This window comes from Carlito syrichta, unplaced genomic scaffold, assembly GCF_000164805.1.
Source record: "Carlito syrichta isolate Samal-C Ts95f unplaced genomic scaffold, Tarsius_syrichta-2.0.1 Scaffold307624, whole genome shotgun sequence".
Classification (NCBI taxonomy): Eukaryota; Metazoa; Chordata; class Mammalia; order Primates; family Tarsiidae; genus Carlito; species Carlito syrichta.
In genome coordinates this window covers 129,760-155,470 of record NW_007251720.1, presented here as the reverse complement: position 1 = coordinate 155,470, position 25,711 = coordinate 129,760, and the positions used below count along the sequence as shown (strand labels likewise).

The 25,711-nt window shown below is 52.3% G+C and overlaps 1 protein-coding gene across 1 annotated transcript in view; it reads right to left on the bottom strand.

The window, feature by feature from the left end:
- MYO5B (myosin VB) overlaps nt 1-25,711 on the bottom strand; it is a 180,734-nt gene that overhangs the window by 60,300 nt on the left and 94,723 nt on the right. Inside the window, exons 15-18 of the mRNA XM_021715771.1 lie at nt 13,773-13,884; nt 10,497-10,708; nt 8,593-8,749; nt 6,509-6,748 (exon numbers count right to left, since the gene is read on the bottom strand). Coding sequence (XP_021571446.1) covers nt 6,509-6,748; nt 8,593-8,749; nt 10,497-10,708; nt 13,773-13,884 — 721 coding nt within the window. The remainder of the gene's footprint in view (nt 1-6,508; nt 6,749-8,592; nt 8,750-10,496; nt 10,709-13,772; nt 13,885-25,711) is intronic.

Genomic DNA, 25,711 nt, shown 5'->3' with positions numbered 1-25,711 from the left:
GGGCCTAGAGCCCTAAGCACCTGGTGCCCGTGTCAAGTGCAGGTGTAACGGGCAGATGCTACACTGAGAGAGTTGTGATGGCATCGGTTACAGCTGGCCACGGGGAGTGTAGGGAGGAAGCCGGTTCTCCACCCAGCAGGAGGAGCTATTGCCGAATACCCTTTACCACCAGGTCCCCGAGCCCCAAGCAAAACAGAGCTACCTATCAGTCACAACACGAACACGCCGGGCATCGGGCATCGGGAGTCAGCAGTCAACTCGTACAAACCAAATGTCACTTAAGCAGTGAGGAGCAGCAAGAGACACACTGTCGGACCCACCCAACGCCAAGCAGCCGTGGGACCTGCCCTGGGACCCGCGTGTCAGCGCACAAGTCCACTTCCCGGGCTGATACAGAAGGATGACCCCCTTTCCCCACCATGCTCTGTGGGAACCTCCCCGTTACAAGCTAACACACCCCAGGCCTGGTCTATCAGTCTCTCCAATGAATCACAAAGAAACCCAATTAGGCAGCACCGATGTAAAAACCCAATGCATGTCTACACCGCCCATCTGGTCTCCACTGGAGGCTGAGGGTCTTGCATAAGGGATCGGGCTCAGGGAGGGGCTGGGTGCTGGGCCAGCCACCTTCTGACTCCGTCTCTGCTCTGGGCTGAAAGTGAGGCTCAGCCTGCTGTCGCCCCAGGGGTAGCACAGCCCAGGCCAGGTGACCAGGTCTTAGAAGGGGTGGCTGGGGTTGGGAGAGGTGCGCATGGTCACAGGGGGCACAGGCACAGCCTATCCCTCTGTCCACAAGACACCACCTCAGGACCCCGAGGCAGCATGGTGTACTCAGAAGGCCCAGCCTCGTGGCTCCTGACATGTGCCCAAGAACACTCAGGAATGCTGGGGGTGATGGCCGCAGCTGGACAGGCATGTGCTCAGACCCTGGCTCTGTTCTCAGTCAGCTTGCCCCAGTGTCCCCATGAGCAAAGTCGAGGTCACAGCGACTGACCTCACAGGGGCTCAAACACCGGTGTGTCACCATCAGAGTTCTCTAGGGAGCCTCGGAAAGAGGCCTTCAGTCTCTGCTGGCTGCCGGGGCGGGTGGGGAGACCCCCGACAGCAGAGCCAGGGCAGCCCCGAATCTCACCATCACGGGCACCCAGACGCAGCCACTGGGATTCACCAGGACTGTGGGTTTTGTGTTCTGGATGTGTGACTTTGGAAGGAAGACCCCGGGAGGGCATGTCCTCATGTCACAGCCGTGCAGTCAAGCCCAACAAGGGAATGGCCAAGTGCACTCACGCTCTCACAGACCCCAGAAGCCCTTGCTGTGACGTTACTGGCCCTGACCCCGTAGACCTAGGATAATGTACATGTTTGTGTCTTAGTTGTTTTTTCTGTTAACATTTTTTTTATTTTAATCACTTCAGGGAGTTCAAATAGTTTTCGGTATCTTAGTTGATAACAAAAATGTTTAAAAAGTAAAAAAATAAACAATTTTTAAAAAGAAAAACACAGAATAAGGATATCAAGAAAGGAAATATTTTTGTACATCTGTAAAATGTGCCTGTGTTTTACAATGTTATTACAAAAGGACAAATAGGTTTAAAAAATTAAAAGTCTATAAAGTCAAAAAGCTAAGGTTCATTATTGAAAAAATATATTTTTGGGTAAATTTCATGTGGCCTAAGTGTGCGGTGTTGATAAAGTCTACCGTAGGACACAGTCATGTCGGAGACCCTCACCATCACACACTGACACCATCACGCACTGACTCACCAGAGCTACTTCCAGTCCTGCAGGCTCCATTCATGAAAAGTGACCCATGCAGGCAGACCATTTTCATCTTTTTTACTGTATTTTCACCGTATCATTTCTATATTTAGATACACAGACCCTTGTGGTACAGTCGCCTGCAGTACTGAGCACAGTTCCAAGCTGTGCAGGTCTGTGGCCCAGAAGCTATAGGCTGTGCCCTATGGCCTTGGCATGCAGTTGGTTGTGCATCTAGGCGTGTCCAGACTCCTTGATGGTTGCACACCATGAGATCACGATACCTTTCTCAGGACACTTCCCTGCCATCAGCTTGTGCAAGGCTCTAGAGAAATGCTCTTGTGAATCATAAAACACAAACTAATCTAGCATATTTACAAATGACTACTAAGTACATTGAATCAAGGTGATCTAAAGGTTACTGACTCCATAGACTTGTGTCCTATTTTTTCATATAAAATGTATTGAAGGATAACATTATGCTCATAAGGCCTGAGAAACTTGACATCCATCATAAATAAATTCTAAGTTCAGCTGGCCTAATTGCTCTACGCGTGTGCTTGAATAAAGCCAGGCCGGCAGGAGGCCAGGCTCTCAGCTATGTCATTTGGCTGGACATTGCCACACCACAGGCTTGTCGAGGACACCATAAGGAGTGGTCTAAACAGCCGTTGTGTGCTGCTGGAGGGTACCGTGAAGGGCATGGCAACTCACTCCAACTAGCTCAGCACAGGGATGATTCTGAACCCCAGTATGACACACTTTGCTTCTCTTGGCAAACTCGAGTCACCATTTCCTTCCTTCTGCTGTTTGCTAGGACACTCAGTGCCAAGTTTGCATCCTCTTCTTCCCTTTGGTTGCACAAGGCTGTGAATGTTGGTGCTCACCTCATCTAGCTTATCTTTGTTTCCTCCCTTGCTGACCTCTTGGCAGTGGGAACACTTTCTAAAAAGCTCCCTGGAGATCTTGAATGCAGCCTGGGGACAGAGCCCTATTCCAGCCAGATCGTGGGATTAGTGAATTGTTGAGCTAGAAGTTATCGCAGATTCTCAGGCCAATTGCCCTGAGGAGTTCAAGGCCAGCTATCTCTGGGTGATTAGCTCTGGTTGCAAGTATGACAGATGGAGCCTGGCCTCTGTTCATGGGAGCTCCGTCCATGAGGACCCTGTCCACGACCCTGTGTCGCCCTGATAAACACTTCAGGATACCTTCATCTGCGGCGACCCTGGCTGCGCAGATCCTCTCCTTCTGGCCTAAGAATCAAGAAAATGGCTGCCCAGGTGGTCTCTGGGAATTACAGGAAGAAAAAAAACAATTCTCTTCCAAACAGCAGGCCTCTCTGCTGAGAGACCCTCACAAACAAGCACCTTGGATGCCTGTAACGGGGACTGGGCCGGCACCCTTTCCCACAGTAGGGTGTCAAGCATGTTCTTTGACTCTGGGTCATATGCCCCACTTAAGTGCCAGCCAGCCCCAAGGACAACGCTATCTGTGAGAGCATGACCCCAAACTAAGGGCGAGGGTCTTCCTGGACTGAGAAATCCCAAGAGTCTCCACAGCCAGGGGCTTCTCAGTGGTTAGAGGTGGCAGAACGTGCCCTGAAGCCAGGCTGCCAAGTTCAGCCCCGGTCGAACTGCTTACTAGCTGTGTGACCTTGGGCAGGCTACTCGACCTCTCCGTGCCTCAGTTTCCTCATCTTTAAACTGGGAATCATGTTAATATTTATCTCATAGGGCTGTGGGGGGAGATTAAGTTTGCTAATGCAGGAGGAGAGCGCCTGGCATATCCCAGGCGACGTGGGGAGGGGCGCCAGACAGCGAGAGTGCACCCCCCTGCCTGCCTCTCCTGCTCACCCTCAGCACGCAGGCGCTCTGCCCAGGGTGGCCAACACCTGCCACCACCCACAGATGTTTGCCAAGCAGGAAGCTTAAGGCAAAAGCACTCTTTAAAAATAGGCTTTTCAAATCTGCTTCTCTTTGATGCTCAAGCACGAGGAGTGAAAAATACTAGGGTTATTTTTGTCCTCTCAAGTCAGCTTTAGAAATCAGCAGTGCCAGAGCCAGGTTCGAGGGCTAGACGCCCGGGCCAGGGCTCCTGGCAGGGCACACTGGTCGAAGCCCCTTGTCCTCCACTGCCCTCTGCCAGAAGGTTAACTGGGAAAGTTTTCACAGCTCTTCTGTCTGGTTCTCGTTAGCCATATATCAACAAAAACTCTGGTACTCTGTGGCTCTCAGGGGCCAGTGTCAGGGACCTTTGCGCCTACACTCCTGCCCACCTCACCGACCTGCTGCCCCCATCTGTGCCTAGGCTTTCTGTCTCACCCCGTGGCAAGGCACCAACAGGGCACCTGCGAGCTCACAGAGAACACGCATCACGCCATGGTCTCTTCTCCCCAGGCCTGTCCTTTGCAGGAGCAGGAAAACAGAGCCACCCTGCTGCCGTCTGCACACTGCCTGGGACTCCTGGTCAGCTGGTTGAGGTGTCAAGTGGCTTGCTTTTTTTTCTGCCCCACTTGGTTGTGAGACGCTTAAAAAATGCCCAGTAGCCGGGCTCGGTGGCTCAGCCTGTAATCCTGCGCCTTTGGGAGGCTGAGGTGAGTGGATTGCCTGAGCCCGCAGGTTTGCCACCCGCTTGGGCAGCGAGACCTCATCTCTACAATAAATCCAAAAATCAGCCGGGCATGGTAGCGCGTGCCTGTAATTCCGGCTACTTGGAAGGCTGAGATGGAAGGATCGTCGGAGCCCAGCAGGTTGAAGCTATGGTGGCAGGGAGCGGCCACTGTACTCCAGTCTGGCGACAGAGTGAGACTCCAACTCAAAAAAAAGAAAAAGAAAAAAAAAAATGCCCAGCGGAGAACAGGTGCCTTGAAACCGAGTGACCCCTGAGGCCGTGCCTGGTGGCCCCAACTCAAGTCTCTCTCTGTCCTTGCCAGGCATGTTCCTGTGTCCTTTCCTTCCCCAGAAGGCGCCCAAAACCCTCTGGGCACCACAGAAGCCTGGCCCTGTGGTCTTCACACCCTGTGTGCGTGGTGACTGAGCTGAGAAGGGATTGCACACAGGAGGAGATGGAACACTTTCATGATGTCTGAGGGTAAAAAACTAGCATCACCCTCCTCATGGCCGCAGGATCAGATGGCCTGAGGTGGACGTCTGCTTCTAGCACTTTCTGTCTCTGCGACCTTGGCATGGCACCTGATGTCCTCGATCCACAATTTCCGCATCTCCGAGATGACCTCCCAAACCCGTGGGAGGATGAGCATGAACATAGAGCACGCGTGGCGGGGCTCGGCATGCAGCAGGTGCCCAAAACAGGAGGGAACAGACGCGTAAGATTCCTCCGCCGTGATGCAGCATCCGATGTCTGCCATGGCCGCCCACTGCCTCCCCGCCTCACAAAGGCCTTGAAAACAACCAGGCACCCCGTGGAGGTCTTCTAAAGGGAAGGAGGACCGGCCACCTGATCACCAAGAGTGGGTGTGTGGTGTGCACATGCACACCTGTGAGCCTTGACCTCCCACCCTGCTGGAAGGAACTGCAGGTCCTGAATTCCCGGCGGTACCCTGCACAGTACCCACTGCCCAGACTCAGTCAGTGACTTCTTGCTTTTTGGCCGACGTGGGAAGGGTGGCCAGGGTAGGAGGACAGAGGGAAAGGTTGAAACAAAACAGCAGCACCGGGAACACCACTGTCCCAAGTTTTCTCCTGTGTATCTGCAGGACCATTTAACTGGTCTTCCAACCCCGTCAGCCCCATTTTATGGATAAAAAAACAGAGGCTCCACAGAGTGGCCGAGTCAGCCCCCCAGCCCTTAAGCAGCAGAGCTGGGTTTGCGCTGAGTTCCACCGCTTTCCCAAGTGAGTGCTCTTTTCGCCCCACGCAGCCACAGAGGCGAAGGACCACGTGGTGCAGGACGCAGGCTCTGGTACCAGACAGTGGGGGCTCCCGCCTCGGCCTGCACTGCCACCCGCATGACTTGAGGATCACATGCCCTCTCAGTTTCCTCCTCTGTAGGAAAGTTCAATTGTAAGATTTACCCTAGAGGTTGCCGCAGGGCTCAGGCAAGCAACCAGACAAGGCACCGGTGAGCCCCGCACACATGATGCCCCATGGAGCACCGAATGGTCCTGGGGTTACACCTGCCCCCTCGCAAGAGCAGGGAAGCAGGACTCGGGCCAGCAAACCATCCTCCTACTGCGGCAACACTTCACCGTCCAGTGAGTGGCTTGAGACACCAGTCTGTTCTCTTAAGCCTAGAGGGCAGAAGTCCAGAGGGGTCAGCAGGCTGTGACCAACCTTCTGGGAGCACCAATCACGTGGCCAGTGCCGGCTCTCAGAGGCCACCCGTGCCTTGGCTGCTGGTGCCTCTGCTTCCACCCTCCCCTCGCCTCCTCTGCCTCCGTCCTCCCGTCCCCTCTCTTCCACCCTCTCCTCCCGTCTCCTGTCCAACCGCATCACACCCACCTGGAAAACCCAGGTCCTCTCCCCCCTTCAAGACCCTCAACTTCTCATCTCCAAGTCCCTTTGCCACTTGAGGTCCCTCACTCACAGAGCCTGGGCAAGCCAGGAGCCCTTTGGGAGGCACCATTCTGCCTGCCATGTCAGCACCTGTTCTTGCCGAGCCTGGCAGGACCTGAGGACATGGTGCTCCCCCATCTTTGGCTCCTGCGGGTCCCCAGGAAGCCGGGGGTCTCTCTACCCTGCCTCAGCGCCGCCGCCCAGCCCAACCCCTGTGTAGGCCTGCTCACACCGACCTGGTCGTCAATCCTTCGCTGCAGCTGGACCACTTTGTTCTCCATGCCCACATTGAGGCGCTTCAGGTGCTCGGCCGAGCGCGCCTCGATCTTGAGGGCCTTCAGCTCACTTTTGGCCTTGAGCCTCCGGAAGGCACACTGGATGACGATGGCTGCACCCTGCAGCCTGCGGACACGCCTGCGTGCCATCCAGCCTCGCACGTACTTCTGGAGGATGGTGGCCTTGTGCTCCAGGAGGACCTAGCAGGGGACAAGCACACACGCCCGGGGGCTGTAGCACAGGACAGGAGTGGAGGAGCGCATGCCACCACCTGGAGGAGGGGCGCTGCGGCCAGCCACTGCCTGGAGGAGGGAGCCAGGGCTGACCACTGCCGGGAGGAGGGGAGCCAGGCCAGCCACTGCTTGGAGGAGGGGCACCAGGGTCGGCCACTGCTTGGAGGAGGGATCCAAGGTCAGCCGCTACCCAGAGGAGGAGACAAAGGTCGGCTGCTGCCCAGAGGAGGGAGCCAGGTCCAGCCTTGGGTTGAGGGCGTGCAGAGAGAACTTTCCCCTGGATGTGAGTTGCTGGTGGCTGAAAACGAGCAGTTCCACAGCCTGCCACCCATGGGGGTCACCAGCCCAGCCTGTTTCCAGCTTTGCTTTACTCTTCATTAATGGCTAAGGAACTGTAGTCTGAAACCCTCAAAGCCGTAGGGGCCACATGACACCCCCATTTAACAGATGTGGACCTTCCTGGTAACATAAGCTGGAAGATGAGCTGGCACCCCAGTGAGTGTCCACGGTGGGCTTGTGGCTGCTCATGCCAAACGTAGCCTGTGATCCACTGGGTTTCCTTTTGCTTTTCTACCAAGTTAAAAACTACTCAGGAAATGAAAGTATCATCAATGTTCTTGCCCCAATACCCAGCAAAATGAATGTCTGAGGAATAAACAAGCAAACAGGCAGAACAAGTAACAGTGTCACAGCTACGAGGGACACGTGCTGCCCCTGGTGGCTGCCTCTCAGACGTCACCTGCCCCTTTCATGGTGACATCACACAGATGCCACCACACACTCAGAAACATGCACAGAACCGTCTCCATGTATCACGTGAGGGTGTGGTCCACCCTGACCACCTTTGCTTCTGCATGATCAGCTCAGTGCTTTAATTATTTAGAAAATCACACCTTCTCTGATCATGGCAGAGACAGATGTTCACTTTAAGAAACGAACATTCTAGATGCTCTCTTCCAATTCATCTTTCAAGTTGGCTCATGCTTCAGTTGTGCCGGTGTAACTTGGTGGGACAAACATGTCTTGGCTGAGGGCTCCCTGGTCAAGTGTTTCAGCTTTGCTGGCAGGGAGGAGGTTGGGGTCTTTCTCCTCACCATGCTGAGCTCCTAGCACTCGTCTGTCAAATGAAAGGGTTGGACTTGCTGATGCCCAGCACTCGCCCTGCTGTCAGGTCCGGATGAGCCCGAGATGGCCGCCCAACCTGCTGTGGCTGGCTTATGCCCTTGCTGGGCAACTCAGCTTCCCTGAGCAGCTCAGGTGTCCAAGGGGCACCGGGACTGCTACAGTTTGGATGTTGTCCCTCAAAACTACATGTTGGAACGTGGCCCCTCCAGTCGAAGGCGGGGCCCGGTAGGAGGTATTTGGGTCATGGGTTGGATCTCTCTTGAATGGACCAATGCCCTCCCTTGGCACGTGCTCACTGTTAGTTGCCTCTAGAGCCAGGCACCTCCCAGGGCTCTCCTGCTACAGGATCTCCATGCCAGCCCCCCTGCACCTTCTACCATGAGCAAACAAGCTGCTTGGTCGTGAACCTTCCAGCCTTGAGAACTGCGAGCCGTAAACCTCTCTCCTTTGTAAATGGCTCAGTCTCAGGTGTTCTGTTACAGCAGCACAAATGGATGTGTACTTTCCTACCTTGTGGACTTCAGAAAAGATTTGGGGGAAGTAGAGATGTGAAGACACCTGGGGAAGTGCTGGGGTCCCCAGCAGGCATCTGTCTTGGGGAAGCACCAGGGTCCCTGGCGGGTGTCCGCCTGCCACTGCTTTAGTTCCTGACCCGCTGCTTGCGAGTGCCGCAGGGTGCCGCTCACCTGGCGGTAGCGCCTCCGCACAAACATGGCCCGGGTGAAGGCCTGGATGACCACGGCTGCCCGGCGGGCCCTCTGGTAGGCCCGGAGGGCCCTCTGCATGCGGAACTGCTTCTGGAGCACCAGGGCCGCCTTGGTCCTCCGCAGATGCTCGGCCAGCCTGGGAGAGAGGACAGGTAGCGTCAGGGAGGGGGCAGCGGCATGCCGGCACACAAGGCCCTAAGACATCGGCAGGCCCTTCCTGGGTCTACCTGGACACCCCAGGGCAGGCCAGCCCCCCTCACCCCTAATGGGCGCGGCAGTCCCGGGCCTTTGACGCTCGGATGCAGAACAGCTGCATCAGCTTCTCCCTTGCACCCCACAAGCCTCACATTCCATCCAAGTCTGACTTCTGGTCCTCACCCAAGCACTCCCTTGCCCCCACACCTGGACAGTCTTCGCGATGTGCTCACATCGCTGTCTGTCCCTCCATCGTCCTGCTCCCCCAACATCCCTGCAGGGTTTGGCAGGGCAGGTGCCAGGTGGGCATTTGTCAAGTGACAAAAGCCTCCTTGTCCCCAGCCCATTCTGCATTCTACAGACATGTCCAGGATGTGGGCGTCTCCTCTCTTTCAGCGCCCCCCCACTTATCTCCCGAGTAAAACAGAAAGCCACTCCGACGCCTACCACCCTCCTAAGGGTCTGTGGGCTGCCAGGCTCATAACAAGTACTTAGGAGAGGCAGTACTCAATGCCAGAAAGGACCTTAGGAGTCGTGAGCAGAGCCCAGGGAGGAGGGGCCCCAACCAGCCGCACACCCTACCTGCTAAAGTACATCTGATTCCCTGGCCCGGCTCTCTGCAAGCCCTCTCTCCACAAGTGGGCCCGGCATATCCCCTGGACACAAGCTCCCTGCAGGGAGCATGCAGGCCATGCTGTTCCATATCCTAACACTGGATGCCTGGGACAGAGTCCCGCACACGAGGGTACCCAATGATGTGCTTAGTGGGCACTGAGCACCAAGATCACTCAGTGTGGACCCCACTGACACCCACTGCACCTCTGCAACCTCTGCTCCGGAGCCCACCCCCCAACAGTCTGGAGGCAAATAACGGCTCGCATCATCGCGGGCTATGCTGGGAGAAGCCATTCACAGTGCACCATGAGGGCACAGGCGGGAGCAGCCTTCTAACTGTAGCCTGTTCTGTGCTCAGTGCTCAGGGCTCTCTTGGATTTTTGTGTTTTAAACAGAGGTGACTGAGCAGCTGCTTGTAAAACTGGCTTTCCCATGTACAACTTCAAGGCAATTACCATCCCTTCTCCAAGGCAGTTCTTATTGGGAAAGGACCCTTAGACCCAGGGCTAGGTCTAAGATCTGGCCACTGGCGAGAGGCCCAGGCTGTGGTCTGACTCCAGGCTGCGCCCCCCTTTCTGCCTCAGCAGATCTGAGCCTGGTAGCATCAGTCATTCAGAAGGATGTCCCTCTCCGGTCAGGCTGGGCTGGACCCCTGCCTGGGGTCCTGGCTCTGCACGAGGCGCTCAGACAGTTCACACCCTTTCTGTCAGACAATAACCCACAGAGGGGTGTCCCAGGACCTCTCAGCCCTAATTACAAACTCCAAGGCATTCTGAAATGCCTGGCTAAGGTGTCCGTCAATTGTGAGAGAAAGGGAACTGGCCTCTCTTCCTAAAAAAGTTTGTTTTATTACTCTGGGGTTTAGGCAAAGGGAAAAGATTGATTTGGGGCAGAACCAGCTGGTGGGATGGGAGCAGACTGGGGGAAACACTGAGGTGACGGGAGCATGCATCAGAGGGACAGGCCCAGCTGCCGGGGCAAACCCAGATGCAGACGGACCCAGCAGGAACCCCTCTCACAGAGACCAAGGAGGCAGTCCCTCCCTGCCACATGCTGGGGTCCTGCCGGCTCACCTGCGGGCCAGATACCCCCGCCAGTAGCGCTGTAGTGTCAGGGCTGCCCCCTTCAGCCTGCGGTACTTCAGCCTCTGCAGCCAGCCCCGGACGGTCTTCTGGATCACGATTGTGGCCGCCCGGAACGTGTCGGCCCGCAGTTTCTCCAGGTAGGCCACCTGGCCTGCCCGGAAGAAGATCTTGGTGCGGCCAAACTGGATCTTGTCAGGGTCCTACAGGGCAGAAAGGGGACGGGGCCAGCCATTGTGAGCAGAGGGAATGCGCCTGCACCGCCCAGCTCTTCCCCACCGGACTTCATCTGCCCTCCCCTGCAGACACACAAATGCTCTGCTTTCTTTCGCCAGGCAGCAACTAGGCCGACCCAGGGCCTGAGTGCACCCAGGAGGCCTCCCCAGGAAGGCGCATGTGGTTTCCTAGCTGGAGGGCACAGGAGGGGTGGCTGGCCCAGCCAGGCTGAACAGGTCCCTCTGGAGGGGCCTGTCTGGGAAGCAGGGGCTCCACTCAAGATGCTGCAGGATCCAGGGAAGGGGACAGGTGAGTGGACTGTGACCCGGGCAGAGGGTGTGGCAGCCCTGTGGCAGAGCCGGCCACTCACAGGCTGCAACAGCTCGCACAGCAGCCGGCCCCGGGACAACCAGGAGAAGGACTCTGGTGCTCCACATTGCCTGAGGTCAGCTGGCCCTGAGCACAGGCTCATCTCACCCATAAAAAGTAAGAGATGAAAATGTGGACACTGGTGGATGGACCACAGCAGTGCCTTGATTAACCAGAGTCCAACTAACCACAGCCCTCAACTAACCAGGACTGCCACCCTCTTACTCTCTAAAGGGACAAGGGAGGCCAGGGTATGGGCTCTCCTTTTAAAGAGGGTAACTTTCAAGCGATGTACACATTTAGACATTTAGTATAATATTCTGCACCATCTACAGGTGGACTGAGCCACTGAGACAATGCTCAGAGATGACTGACATATTTACAAAATAAAACATGACTTTAAATCCTGGTCATTTGATAATGAGCTAGTGTAGATGAAAGGATTTTCCTAACAAAATACTTGAAAATTTAATTTTTGATAGCTTAAAGGTTGTTTTGTCTGATATTAAGATTGTGACTCCTGCCTTCTTTTCCGTCTGAATTTCCATTTGCCTGGAAATTCATTTTCCATTCTCTAATTCTGAGTCTGCATGCATCGCTTGTGGTGAGATGAACTTCCTGGATGCTGCAAATTATTGGGTTTTTTTTTAATTCAGTTTGCCATTCTGTGTCTTTTCAGTGGTGCATTTAGTGCATTCTCGTTCAGGCTGACTACTGAAATGTGATTGTTTATTCCTGTCATGAGGTTCTTATAAGGTTTTTTCTTTGTTTCTTTTAATTTTTGGGTTGATGTATGTGTGTGTTTTCAGTTTGAAGTTGCAATGTATTCTTTGCTGATTCTGCATTCTCCTGATCTCTTGGGAAGTCACGGTCATTCTTTTTTTTTTCTTTTTTCTGTGCTTAATACCTTTTTTAAGCATCTCCTGTAGAGCTGGTCTGGAAGCTGCGTAATCTCTTAGGGATTGGATGTCTGGGAAAGATTTTAATTCTCCATTGCTGATAAAGCTGAACTTGACTGGGTAGGAAATTCTTGATTGAAATTGTTTATCTTTGAGGACTTTGAATATTGGACTCCAGTCCCTTCTAGCTTGTAGTGTTTCTGCTGACAGGTCTGCTGCTATTCTGATTGGTTTTCCCCAGAAGGTAGTCTAACCTTTCTCTCTTGCTGCCTTTAGGATTTTTTCTTTTGTACCTGCTTTGTGTAGACAAATTACTATGTGTCTAGGAGTTGGTCTTCTCATTTGATGTCTTGAAAGGGTTCTCTGTATCTCTTGTGTTTGGATGGTCACATCTCTGGTGAGATGGGGAAAGTTTTCTTGGATAACTTTCTGGAATACTTGCTTCAAGGTATTCTCTGTTTCCCTTTTTTCTTCTGGAATATCAATCAGGCATAGGTTTGACCTCTTGATATAATTGCACATCTCTTGGAAGCTTTGTTCTTCTTTCTGAGTTTTCTTTCTATGTTTTTTGATCAGGTTAATTCCGTGTTTTGGTCTTCAAGTTCTGAGATTCTTTCTTCTGCTTGATTAATTGCAGCACTATTCAAAATAGCAAAAACATGGAACCAACCATGCAGCCCATCAAAACTGGACTGGATTTTAAAAAATGTGGTATGTATACACGATGGAATATTATATAGCATAAAGAAGGACAATCATACAGCCTTCGCAGCAACTTGGACAGATTTAGAGTCTATCATGCTCAGTGATCTATCACAGAATCAAGAACAGAGTACCACATATCCTCACTCATAAGCAGACCCTGAACATTTACCATAATACTATAAGAAAGGGATTGGCAGTAGTGGGATACTGCCAGGGTGAGGGGGCATGACACAACATCAATAAGGGTACCTGATCTCAAACCAGGCAAAGTGGGGACCAAAGGGAGACCCAAACTTTACCTGTACTATGTCTACTTGTATACCTAATCCTGAATTGTACCCCACATCTTTAAAATAAAATATATATAAAACAAAAGAAAATTTAAAATTTTTAATGGTGTTCTTTCTGTTGCCTTGTTCAAAGCAAGGTTTTGATATAATTCAGCCTCTCTGAGGCACTGATTATCCTACTCTGTGGTCATCCCCGAATTCTCTGTCACCATGGATGTGTTGAGGGACCCTCCTAGCTCTGCTTCTGTGAATCTCCAGTGTCTGTGGTCAAGTGTGGTTCAGGTGGCATCAATTAAATGTAAACTTATCACCTTACTGAAAACAAGCATCTGGGAGGGCCAGAGGCTGGCAAGGATGTGGGCAGCACAGCTGCCTTCCCTCTGCTGACTTCAGGCTGTGCCAGGCTCCAGACCAGGCTCTGCCCAGGTGACCAGCATGAGCAGGTGGACCAAGCCCTGCAGCCCTGGGGCACCAAAAAGCCAGAGGGGCTGGGCTGGCATCCACAGGCAAGAGCAGCCTCATTATAGCCGGGCCGGCATCCATAGGCAAGAGCAGCCTCATTATAGTACACAAATACATCCATCTTCTGTGAGTGTTGAGACGTGGAAAAGCCCAGGAGACCCCAGTCAGGTGAAGGAGTTTCTTCTCCAGTCACTGATGCAGGAAAATGGACCAGTCCTTCAGAAACAGTTTCAGCGAGAAGAGCGAAGACAAAGTGTGTGGCGAGATCCCCACCCGTGGATTCTAAGGGCCCCTGGTCCACCTGCCCGGAGCCCGCACCCACTCACCTTGATGAGGTTCTCCAGGACAGATTTGCAGACGGCCTTCTTGTCCGTGTTGGCGAGCTCCCTCTTCTTGACCAGCACCCGGTACCGGTTGAAGAAGTCATGGTAGGCCCACCTGGAGGGAAAGCAGCATGCATCGGGTAGCATGTCCTGCCTCCGCCACATGGGAGGCTCAGACAGCACAGGGGTGGGTTAGTGGGTGGGCGGAGGGCAGAGAGGGGTGTTGGACAGTGTCCAGGGGCCAACACTGTGGCACAAAATTGTTCTCAGCAGAAGACAGTCCCGGGGCATCTGTCTTCCCAGTGCTTTCTGAGAATTTCAGTGTTTCGACGGAAAACTGAGTGAAAGGGATTTTGGAAGCATTTCTGGGGGACTGAACAGGGGCTTCTGCCTACTGTTAGGAATCCACTCCTCTGCTGAAGGAATGTCTTCCGTGAAGGCAGCTTTGTCTTTTTTTTTTTTTTTTTTTGAGTTGGAGTCTCACTCTGTCACCCAGGCTGGAGTGCCATGGCACACTCACGGCCACCCCAGTGTCAACTTGCTGGGCTCCAGCGATCTTTCCTAGAGCCTTCCAAGTAGCCAGAATTATAGGAGTGCGCTACCACCCCCAGCGAATTTTTGATTTATTGTAGAGACGAGGTCTCGCCAAGTTGCCTGGGCAGGTCTTGAACCCGCAGGCTCAATTCCCTCGCCTCAGCCTCCCAAAGTGCCAGGATTAAAAGCTGAGCTTTGTCTTTAAATGTTAGTTTTCTTCTTCTAGAACGTAAATATCTTACTAAATGCAGAAAACACACACTAGCAAGTAACAAGTGACCATATCCTGGCCCCTAGAGAGATAACACTGTTCATATTTTAATCAATTTAGAAGAAACCATCATTCTCCCTGAAGTAGATTTTGAGTCTTCTTTTCTGATCATCCACATAACTCAGGCCCACTGTCAAGAACACATCCAGCAACTCACACAGCTGTAGCACACTCACAACCTCCCACTGGCAGGCAAAAGCGCTGCTGTGATGGCTTGGAGGGGAAGCTTTCAGAGGGCACCATAGTGTATCCCTTGGCCTCTGAGGAGATTGTGAATGTTCTTTTCTTTTTGTAAAATTTGATATGGAGTCTCACTCTGTCACCCAGGCCAGTCTGAGTGACAGAGTGAGATTCCATCCAACTCAAAAAAAAAAAAAAAAGAATGTATATTAAAAAATCAAAATAAAAAATGAATAAATAAATACACAAGCACGACTGACTGTTCCCAGGCTCTTTCTGTCCTAGCCTCGTCTCTCTTCTGAGAGCCCACTTCTGAGATTCCACGTAGGGCAATAAGCTGGCAGAATAACGCATATGAAAGGGGGCTTGGTGAGGCCCAAGTCCCCTCATTCCCACCCACGCCTGGCCCTCCGTCTCCGCTGGCCCAGGTGGGTGTCCCCTCTAGCCATGCCCCGCTTTCCGCAGGACTTTCCGCCAGCTCCTCCCTCACTCTGCATTGTGCTTATCTGTGTGCTCGTGGTATTTCTCCCTCTGAGTTGGCAGTTTTGCTGGGAAAATAACTAAAGTAGCATTTAGCTGGCTGAAACCCTTACATGATTCTAATTTGAAAATCTCTTATTGCTGGCAGATCCACAACTCAAGGAAACTATGAGTGGGTGAGGCGTGGCTGCAGCGACACCACAACTTCTGCCTGGAAGACAGAAGGACAAAGGAATAGAGCCGGTTCTGACATGGCCAGCATGTGACCGGAGCCCAGGCCGGCCCTGACGCCTCCCCTCCCCGTGTAGGGTGGGAGGACTGCCCCCCCCAGAGGCTTCATCTCAAGGATTTCAGAGACCTAGACTCTCCCGCCCAAGCTGCTTCCTCCCCTCCTCTCACAAGCGTGTTCTCAACACACCAGTGCCAAGGAGCAGGAATGTGTGAGGCTGAGGGGACAGGAGGACAGTGGCTCCTGTGTGAATGTATGAATGCAAACCACCGGCTGAGAAGTACCGCCATGTCCTGGGGGCTAGAGGACGGGTTGGGGGGACAGGCACAGCCTCGTGGGGACTGACAGGGGAACCTGCCTGCCATGGGGTCTGGGCAGCAAAGGTGTCGTTCATCAAAGGACCCAGAATCAGCTGAAGATTCCCATTTCTATGGACTGTGAAACCCTCCCAGAGATGAACCCTCATAGGAACGGCTCCACATCTTCAAAAGGAAATCTCCAAAGTGAGGCCAGAATGAACAGCGATTCTGTCCCCCAAACAGAACTTCTCTCCAGGACTTCCTGATTTGGTGGGGACCTCTGGGTGTGAGTTCACTCGATCATGGAAAAGCTGAGGCAGTCCAAGACCACAGGACAGTCCACTCACTGAGACCACAGAGCTAACCACTCACCAAGACCACAGGGCAGAGAAATTCACCAAGACCACAGAGCAGTCCACTCACCGAGGCCACAGGGCAGATCACTCACTAAGACCACAGAGCAGACCACTCATCAAGACCACAGGGCAGTCCACTCACCAAGACCACTGGGCAGTCCACTTACCAAGACCACAGGGCAGACCATTCACCGAGACCACAGGGCAGTCCACTCACCAAGACCACTGGGCAGTCCACTTACCAAGACCACAGGGCAGAACACTCACCAAGACCAAAGGGCAGAACACTCACCAAGACCACAGGGCAGCCTACTTATCAACACCACAGGGCTGTCCACTCACCAAGACCATAGAGCTGTCCATTCACCAAGACCACAGGGCAGATCACTCACCAAGACCACAGGAGAGTCCACTTACCAAGACCACAGAGCAGTCCACTCACCAAGACCACTGGGCAGTCCACTCACCAAGACCACAGGGCAGACCAATCACCAAGACCACAGGGCTGTCCACTCACCAAGACCACAGGGCTGTCCACTGAACAAGACCACAGAGTTATCTGCTCACTAAGACCACAGGGCAGACCACTCAATAAGACCACAGGGCAGCCTACTTATCAATACCACAGGACTGCCCACTCACCAGGACCACAGTAATGGTGGGAAAAGAGCTCCCACCCTGAGTCTGTTGACCCCAGCACTGGAATTCCCACTAGGCCTGCACTCCCTGCGTTCTGACTTACATGTTGGGGGTCTGGCTGAGTGCTCTCGCTTTCCATGTCATGCTTCCTCTGGAACAAGGCCTCCCTTGGCCGTGCACCCGCCCTGCTGGTAAGAGGGAGTCCTGTCCTGGCCAAGGGGCCACAATTGGGTGTGTGGGGAAAGTCAGGACTGGGAAAAGTGGGGTAACCAGAGGCAATAATAAAGGTTAGCGGGGAGGAGCCCGGGTGGGCACCCAGCAGGGCCCGCCAGTCTGAAAGATGCTTCCAAGGCTCAGGACGGCAAGTGGGACAGGGAAGGCAGTCTCTGGGGTGTTGCTCAGCTGACAGAACTCTCTCTGGAGCCTGACGCCAGAGGGAGTTTGGCCAGGATTATAAGGGGAAGTAATCAGGTGGTTAGAATAAGTAATGGTGTTGATAGTGGATCGGTGAAGAAAGTAAGTGTAACCACCTGTATGTGGGAACATTCTGCAGAGGGACATGCCTGCCCGAGAGGTCCCCAGCGGACCAGGGCAGACAGATGGGGCCTGCCACAGTTGAGCTCTGAGCGTCTCCTCACCAGGGGACGGGCTGCAAGAGACAGACCCTCGGGTCCCTCTAGTGAGACCATGCCATTAGTCTCAGAGCTACACACCTTATGACGTCAGCCACAAAGAATCCCTGAAGAGTCACGGTGGGTGACCCAAGGGCTCCTTGGAAAGTGGTGATGAATCCTTGAGGGCTCTTTGGTCAGGATTCGGTGGGTCACCTACACTTCCAGATGCTCCACCACATATCACTCAACGTGGGTAAGACTCCTGGCCACACTGTTGTAGACTACAAGGGCCATCTTCCCCTCTAGGTGAACCCACAGGAGCCTGGGAGGCTCCGTGGGTCTCATTCCCCACACGGGAGCCCACTGCAGCTTGTGGGCAAGAGTATGGCCATGCCACAAGGTACACCAACCGGGACCAGCAGGCTCTCTCTGGATAATCTCCCTAATGGCCACCAAGCACCAGACACTTCTCTAGTCCTCTTTTTTTTTTTTTTGAGTAGAGGTCTCACTGTCACCCAGGCCAGAATGCAAGGCACAATTACGGCTCGCTATAGACTCACACTCCTGGGCTTAAGTGGTCTTCCTGCCTCACCCTCCCTAGTAGCTGGGACTACACTACCACTATGCCTGGCTAACTTTTTTTTTTTTTTTTTTTTTGTAGAGACGAGGTCATGCTATGTTGCCTGGGCTGGTCTTGAACTCCAGGGGGCTCAAGCAATCCTCCCACCTCAGTCTCCCAAAGTGCTGGGATTACAGGTGTGAGCCACTGCACCCAGCCCTTATTCTCCTTTCTGAAAGAAAACATTGGCAGAGAAATAAATGATGTTGGATATAAGAGTTTTCCTTGGAACTATATCAATAAGAAAAACTTTTAAAGGGACATAAGAAGCCAAAGCTGGAGGAGACAGGGACACCTTCTCAAAGACTCACGAGAACAGCCTTGGCCCTGACCTGAGGAACTGTGGTGTAGAGGCTCTGCTTCTGTTATCAGGACTGATCTGATCACTTAGCTCTTCTGGGATTTATTTCCTCATCTGTAAAATGGAGTTGACAGCACCAATCTTGCCTACCTCAACAGTTGATGGGACCTTTTCTTTTTTTTTTGAGTTGGAGTCTCACTCTGTCGCCCAGACTGGAGTGCAGCAGCCGCTCCCGGCCACCGCAGCCACGACCTGCTGGGCTTCAGCGATCCTTCCGTCTCAGCCTTCCAAGTAGCTGGAACTACAGGCGTGCGCTACCGCGCCCCGCCAATTTTTTGATTTACTATAGAGATGAGGTCTCGCCAAATTGCCCAGGCAGGTCTTGAACCCATGGGCTCAGGCAATCCGCTCACCTCAGCCACCGAGGATTACACCGGGATTACAGGCTGAGACACTGAGCCCGGTTATGGGACTTTTCAACAAATAGCCCTGGGATAGTTTGGTAACTGGTTGGACCCTTACAGCACATCTCACACACAAGTCAACTCAGAATAGATCAAAGACTTAAAACTGTAAAACTCTTAGAAAAATACCACAGGTGTAGCTCTTTGTGACCTTGGATTAGGCAACGGTTTCTTAGCTATGACACCCAAAACACAACCAAAGGAAAAAACAGATACATTAGATTTCTTCAGAATTAAGTTTTGTGCTTCAAAGAATACTATTAAGAAAGTGAAAAGACAGCTCACAGAACGGGAGAAAATATTTGCAAATCATATATCTGATATGCTTCTCATATTCTGAATATATAAAGAACTCCTACAGCAATGAAAAGACAAGTAACCTAAAACAAAATTGGGCAAAGGAGATCAATGGACATTTCTCTAAATAAGATATTCAAATGGCCAAGCCCATGAAAAGATGCTCAATATCATTAACCATTGGGAAAATGCAAGTCAAAACTACAATGAGATACCTCTTCACATCTACCAGAATGGCTATAATCAAAAGAGCAGGCAATAACAAGTGCTGAAGCTGGGTGAAATGGTTCATGCCTGTTATCCCAGAGCTTTGAGAGGCTGAGGAAGGAGGACTGCTTAAGGCCAGGAATTCAAGACTAGCCTGGACAACACAGTGAGACCCTGTCTCTATTTAAAAAAAAAAAAAATTAGCTGGGTGTGGTGGCTCACCCCTCTAGTCCCGGTTCCCCAGGAGGCTGAGGGGAGTAGATCACTTGAACTCAGGACTTCCAGGGTACAGTGAACTCTGAACATGCCATTGCACTCCAGCCTGGACGACAGAGACCCTGTCTCAAAACAAAGAAACCAAAAGACCAAAAAACCAAGTGTTGGTGAGAATGTGTAGAAACAGAAACCCTTATACATTGCTGCTGAGCACGTAACATGGTGCAGGCACTGTGGAAAACAGTATGGAAGTCCCTCGAGAGAGCCAAGAGAATTACCATGTGACCCAGTTGTTCCATTCCCAGGTACACACCCAAGAGAAATAAAAATATATGTCCACACAAAAAACACGCACATAAATGTTCACAGCAGCATTATTCACCTTTGCCAAAAAGCAGAAACAACCCAAGTGCCCACCACTGATAAAAGGAGCATTAAAGTGTGGTCTATCCCGACCACAAAGTCGGACTCAGCAGTGCGAAATGCTGCACCTGGATAAATCTTGGTCACAGTCCTGAGAGAGCCAGAGACAAAAGGCCACGGGACATACGATTCCATCTATATGAAAAATCCGGAGTAGGCAAATCTATAGAAATAGAAAATAGGTTAGGACTTGCCAGGGGCTGGGAGGAGGGGCAATGAGGAGTGACTGTTTGCGGGTACAGGCTTCCTTTGAGGTGATAAAACTTCTGAGGTTAAATAGTGGCAATGGTTGTATACCGTTGAATATAATGCAAATCACTAAATTGCACACTTTAAAGGGGTGAATTTTACAGTGGATGAATTACCTCTCAATTTAAAAGTTAACGAGATGAAAACATAAGAGGCTTCTGGGGGCTTCTTCAAAGGATGCGTAAGATTCGTCCTTGGTTTTCCAGCACTGACACTCATGGGGCAGGGGATTCCTAGTGCAAAGGCTGCCAGACACTATCTCACTGCGCACACCATCCTAAGTACTCCAGCTCTGCCTTCCCTCCATCCCCATCTGTGGCCTGGGCCACCTGGGGAACACAGGATCAGCCCAGGAGAGCCCCAGTTCTGACGCTTGCGAGGCTTTGATGCCAAGGTAGGGGAACACGGTTCCTCCCCACCGGCTGTGAGCTGGGGCTGAGACCCAGTCCATCCAGACACTGCCTAGATATGACCAGGTGTCAGTGGTTTGCAGTGGTTCACAGCAGCACGTGCCTCCAGGGTAATAATGTTAAGGCAGGATGTGCTTTAAAATCTCTGGGAAGCCTTCTAAAATGCAGACATTCAGGGCTCAGTCTCAGATCCTGGCTTGAAGGCCTGAAGGTGGGATCCTGGCTTCTGAGGTGCTCGAACGTGTCTTTGGGACTGCAAAGTGCAACCCTGTGCTCAGACTCCGGTCCAAAAAAGTGAGAGCAGGTCTCAGCAAAAGAACCAAAACCAAGGCTGCAAGCTGCCGAGATGAAGAAGCATATCGCTCCCGAATGAGTCCTGCACCATCCCTTCTTGGCGGGGCAGTCTGCGGGCCAGAGCAGTAACTGTGCGTCTTCTCAGTTTAATCATGATTAGGAGAGAAAGCAGGCAGCTTGCGAGCCTCCAGCTAACCCTCCCGCTTCTCGCTGCTTATTCCACGTGGGGGTGGGGTGTAGACGTGGAGGAAGGGTTGGGAACCTTTTCAGAAAGCGCCACTCAGCCTCGATGCAGCAAAGGTCGGATGGCTTGAAGGAGAGCAGAGTTGTGCAGAGGGTGTTTTGTTTTGTCTTTCTAAACGAATGCTGCACATATGAGGCCCCCACCCCTCATTCCCAGTTAAGCAGCATCTGCTCTACAATCCCCCCAGGACATCAAGGTGCTCTGAACTCCGGAGGGAGACAGAGACAGATGGCTGCACAGGCACAAGCCCGGGGGCTGGTGGCGGGCTCTGTCCAGACAGTGCATCCATTCCAGCGCTTTGTGTGTTGTTACAATGGACACATTTCTCAGCCACTGCACACAGCACTTCAAGTTGAATGATTCATTTTCCTTTTAAATCAGACTCACAGAGAGCCATAATTCTCAGGGAGGATAAAAATAGACAGGTACACTGAAGGCAGGGCGAGGAAACGCTGTCAGCCAGCACGAGCCTGCACTTCTCACTTCTGCTTTCAGGCTTGTAGACTTTGGTGGCGCTGAGCATGTGTTAACTTTGAAAAGGGTAATCATTCTTCTTCCAGGCCATCAGGAGCTGATGCAGGACTCTGCTTGAAAAGCCCTCTGCATGGGCTCCCAGGAAATACCTTCATTAACATCCGTTGAGGATTCTGCAACCAAACTCTGCGTGGGATCCCAGGGACCAGCCCCACAGACATCCATCGTGGGCTCCCAGGGGACAGCCCCGGGATATCCATCAAGGGTTCTTTGACCTGGACTCTGCATGGGCTCCCAGGGGGCAGCCCCAATGATATCCACCGAGGGCTCTGCATCCTAGACTCTGCGTGGGCTCCCAGGGGACAGCTCCACAGATATCCATCGAGGGCTCTGCATCCCGAACTTGCGTTTTCTTTCCCTTTAACCGCTTAAGCATGGGAAATGCAAGCAGTTGGCAGAAGATGCAACTCCCTTAATCGAAGCAGGCCACTGACACTTCTTGGAAACAGAGGTGCCAAGGTGTGCTGTTGTTTGGCAAGCTAACACAAGTGGACTCACTTTTGCTGTTTTGAGCTTTCAGCGACCACAGAGGTGAATTTTTGTGGACAACTCCCCATCTCCCCAAGGTCCCACTCAGGTCCCTCTGTCCCGTGAAGGTTTCCCAAAGTCAGGTCAACAAAACAATGGCTCAACTCTACACTCTGAGGCCAGCACACATGACTCCATGTATTTTCTCCAATTGTGAACCCTTGCTTCTGTATCCCCAGACAGTCTCCGGGATTAGGCAGTTAGGTGCTTTATTATTTTAATCCATGGGGTCACTTCATATGGTCACCCAGGTTGGCAGGGGCAGACGATGAAGCAATGGTGTGGGCTGAGAGCTACAGGTGTGGCAGCTATGTTCTGCAGCCCCACCCTGCCCGCCCTCCAGACACACACCACCCTGGTGCTGAGGCTGGGCAGTGGTAAGAAGACACAGGGGTTAGAGTCTGAGAGCTTGTGACGGAACTCCACCTAACACAGCACTAACAAAAGTGCCACAGTTCACCATGGTGCCTCTTCCCAGAAGTTAACATTCCAAATGGCAGTTTGGGGAGGAGTCCTCTCTTTAGGAAATCAACAAATACAAGGGGGTACGGGAGGCAGCACCCTGACCGAAATCCACACGTCTAAGTCATGGTGTTAGGAGACACTTCCTGCCATGCCAAAAATAGTCTATCCTTCCTTCCCTACACTTTCCACGATGCCCATAATTACAAAAAAAAAAAAAAGGTACATGCAATTATCTGCTAGGAAAAAAGTCTGGAACCATTAGGACAGCAGAAAAAGATATCCATCAGCTGCCCAGGGGGAGGCCAGTAAACAGTGGGTATCCCAACTCTGCCAGCAGCTCTGAATTGAGCCAGGAGGAAGGCACAGCAGGAAGACCCATTGTCCATATGGGTCAAAAGACTTGGAGGGAACGCATTCTCTTAGCAGCCAAAGCAGAGGCTGCTGGAATGTGGCAACAAGCATGCCTGGTCTCCCAGCACACCACAGCTGGGACTGGGCAGTGTGGATAGGCATGGAGAGGTGGGGTAGCCTCTGCAGCTCATTGGGTCTTCCGTCCCTGGACAGCATGCTACACCCTGGCTGGCTGTACCCTCGGCCTTCCAGGCTCGGCCCAAGGCTTGCCCCAGCTTGTACTTAACCCTGCATCTGGCTGGGCCTTGCTCCGTCTCCAGCTCTTCTCACTTCCCCTGGGCTGTGAACTCCTGCCAGGCAGGGCCCATGACCCACACCTCAGTTCCCTCCCAGTAAGCAACACAGGGCCAGATGCTTGGTGTGGGATGGGACATGGAGAAGAACAACTCCTGGAAGAGGGCACCACACAGGCAAGAGACTGTCCTCGTTCTGCACAGAGCTCATGTGAGCCCCAGACGTCCCGCCCTCCCTGCTCTGAAGCAGATCACACTGTGCTGAGACAGGAAGGTCAGTGAGAATGTAGGTGGGGCCATGAGAGGCTCTGCTGGGGGCTTGGAGGGTAGGAACATATGCAGACCCCCACCAGGGCCCACATCAGACCCACGGGCCCCAGTCCTTCCCTGACGTTCTCCAAGGAGAAACCCTCTGCAAATTACCTGTTCGACGACTAAGCAATCCTGTTAGGAAGTCCCTGGTGAAACAGGCGACTTCACATTCCCAGATGGGCACCCTGGCGCCATCACCTTAGCCCAGCTCTGGGTCACACACTTCCCTGCCTCTCCCCTGCCTGATGGGTGCCACGTCCGTGCCTCCCTCTGACAGTGAGCACCCACCATGAGCCACACCAGAGGCCAGCCCTGGGGCTTCTCTGCTCCCCTCCAGGCCTGCACCCTCGGCACGGGTGCGACCACGAGGACTCATGGTTCCAACAGTCCTGACATGGGGCAGTCAGCTCCAGTTTGTCTTGATGGGCTTCTTTAAATAACTTTTCAAATGAGTTTTCAATTGCTCGATGAGCTCTAGGGATTTCAGAATGCTTGTGATACACACACACACACACACACACACACACACACACGGGGGTTTCACAAGGAAACAGCTAGAAACGTCTGGTGTAGACATGTTCTACCAAATAGTTCCACCCAGAGAGAGGTGGCTTCTTGTTGTATCTGATGACTAGTAAGTATTTACCCCATGTTCAAGTACCCGGCACTGTGCTGGGACTTCAGGATGTCATCTTGTTCCTCCCCACACCCCGTCACACGAGGACGATCCTCCTTAAGGAAACGTGGCCCACAGAGATTAGTTTGCTTGCCCAGGGTCACCCAGCCAAGAAGTGTGGCCAACACTTGGGTCCAGGACTGATTCCAGAGCCAAAGGGTGCCGCCACCAGGCTTTCGCGGCCTGTGCCCAGGCCCAGTCCTGCCATCTAACTGGAGGGGATAGGGCAGCTCTGCACCGAGTCCCAGGGTTGGACAGCCCCAAGGGCAGTCTCTCAGATTCTATCCTCCAGCAGCACCACAGGACGTGAGCAGCAAAACACTGGGTGACACCACCTCACGGGTGAAGGAGAGTGGGTCTAGCCAACGCCCACCAGCCAGCTGGGGACCTTGCAGTTCCATCCTCTTCTGGTTCTCACTGGCAAAAAGGCTTTTATACCCTGATGCACCCATCCCTGCAGAGAGTATCAAGAGACGGTCATGCCACCATGTTACATCTCCCATAGACTACGCTCTTCTGTCTTCTACCCCAAGTTATTTCACTCAAAACACAATACGATGGCCATCATAACTCAAAAAAATAACAGATGCTGGAGAGGATGTGGGAAAAAGGAAATGTTTCTACACTGTTGGTGGGAGTGCAAACTAGTACAACCTTTGTGGAAAACAGTGTGGCAATTTCTGAAAGATCTAAAGATCAAGCTTCCATATGACCCCTCAATCTCCCTACTGGAAATATCCCTGGAGAAACTCAAATCACTCTATGAAAAAGATTACCACCACACCCAGTTATTTATTTATTTATGTATTATAGCGACGAGGTCTCACCAAGTTGCCCAGGCTGGTCTCAAAACTCTGGGCTCAGGCAGTCCTGTTGCTTCAGCCTCTCAAAATGCTGCATCATTCACAACACCATGTTTATTGCAGCATGATTCTCAATAGCAAAAACATGGAACCAACCGTGCTGCTCATCAAAAATGGACTGCATAAAGAAAATGTGGTACATATACATGATGGAACATTACACAGCCATAGAAAAACAAAATTATGAACTTTACAGCAACTTGAATGGAATTAGAGTCTATAATACTCAGTAATCTATCACAGAAACCAAGGTCTGAGTACTACGTGTACTCACTCAGAAGCGGACTCTGAACATTTACCATAATACTATAAGAAAGAAGTTGGCAGTAGTGGAACACTGCCAGGGGATAGGGGGGCACATAACATCAATAAGGGTACCCAAACTTTACCTATACGATGATCACTTAAGTACCTAACCCTGAATTGCACCCCACATCTTTAAAATAAAAATAAATAAATTTTAAAAAGCAAAACCAAACAAACACAATATGCTGGTTACAACCATAGTGTTGACGTCCTGACCCACTAATGGGCTGCAGCACTGAGAGACAGTGTGCTGGAGACATGCTCTTGAGGGTGAACCCTCTCCTGGGA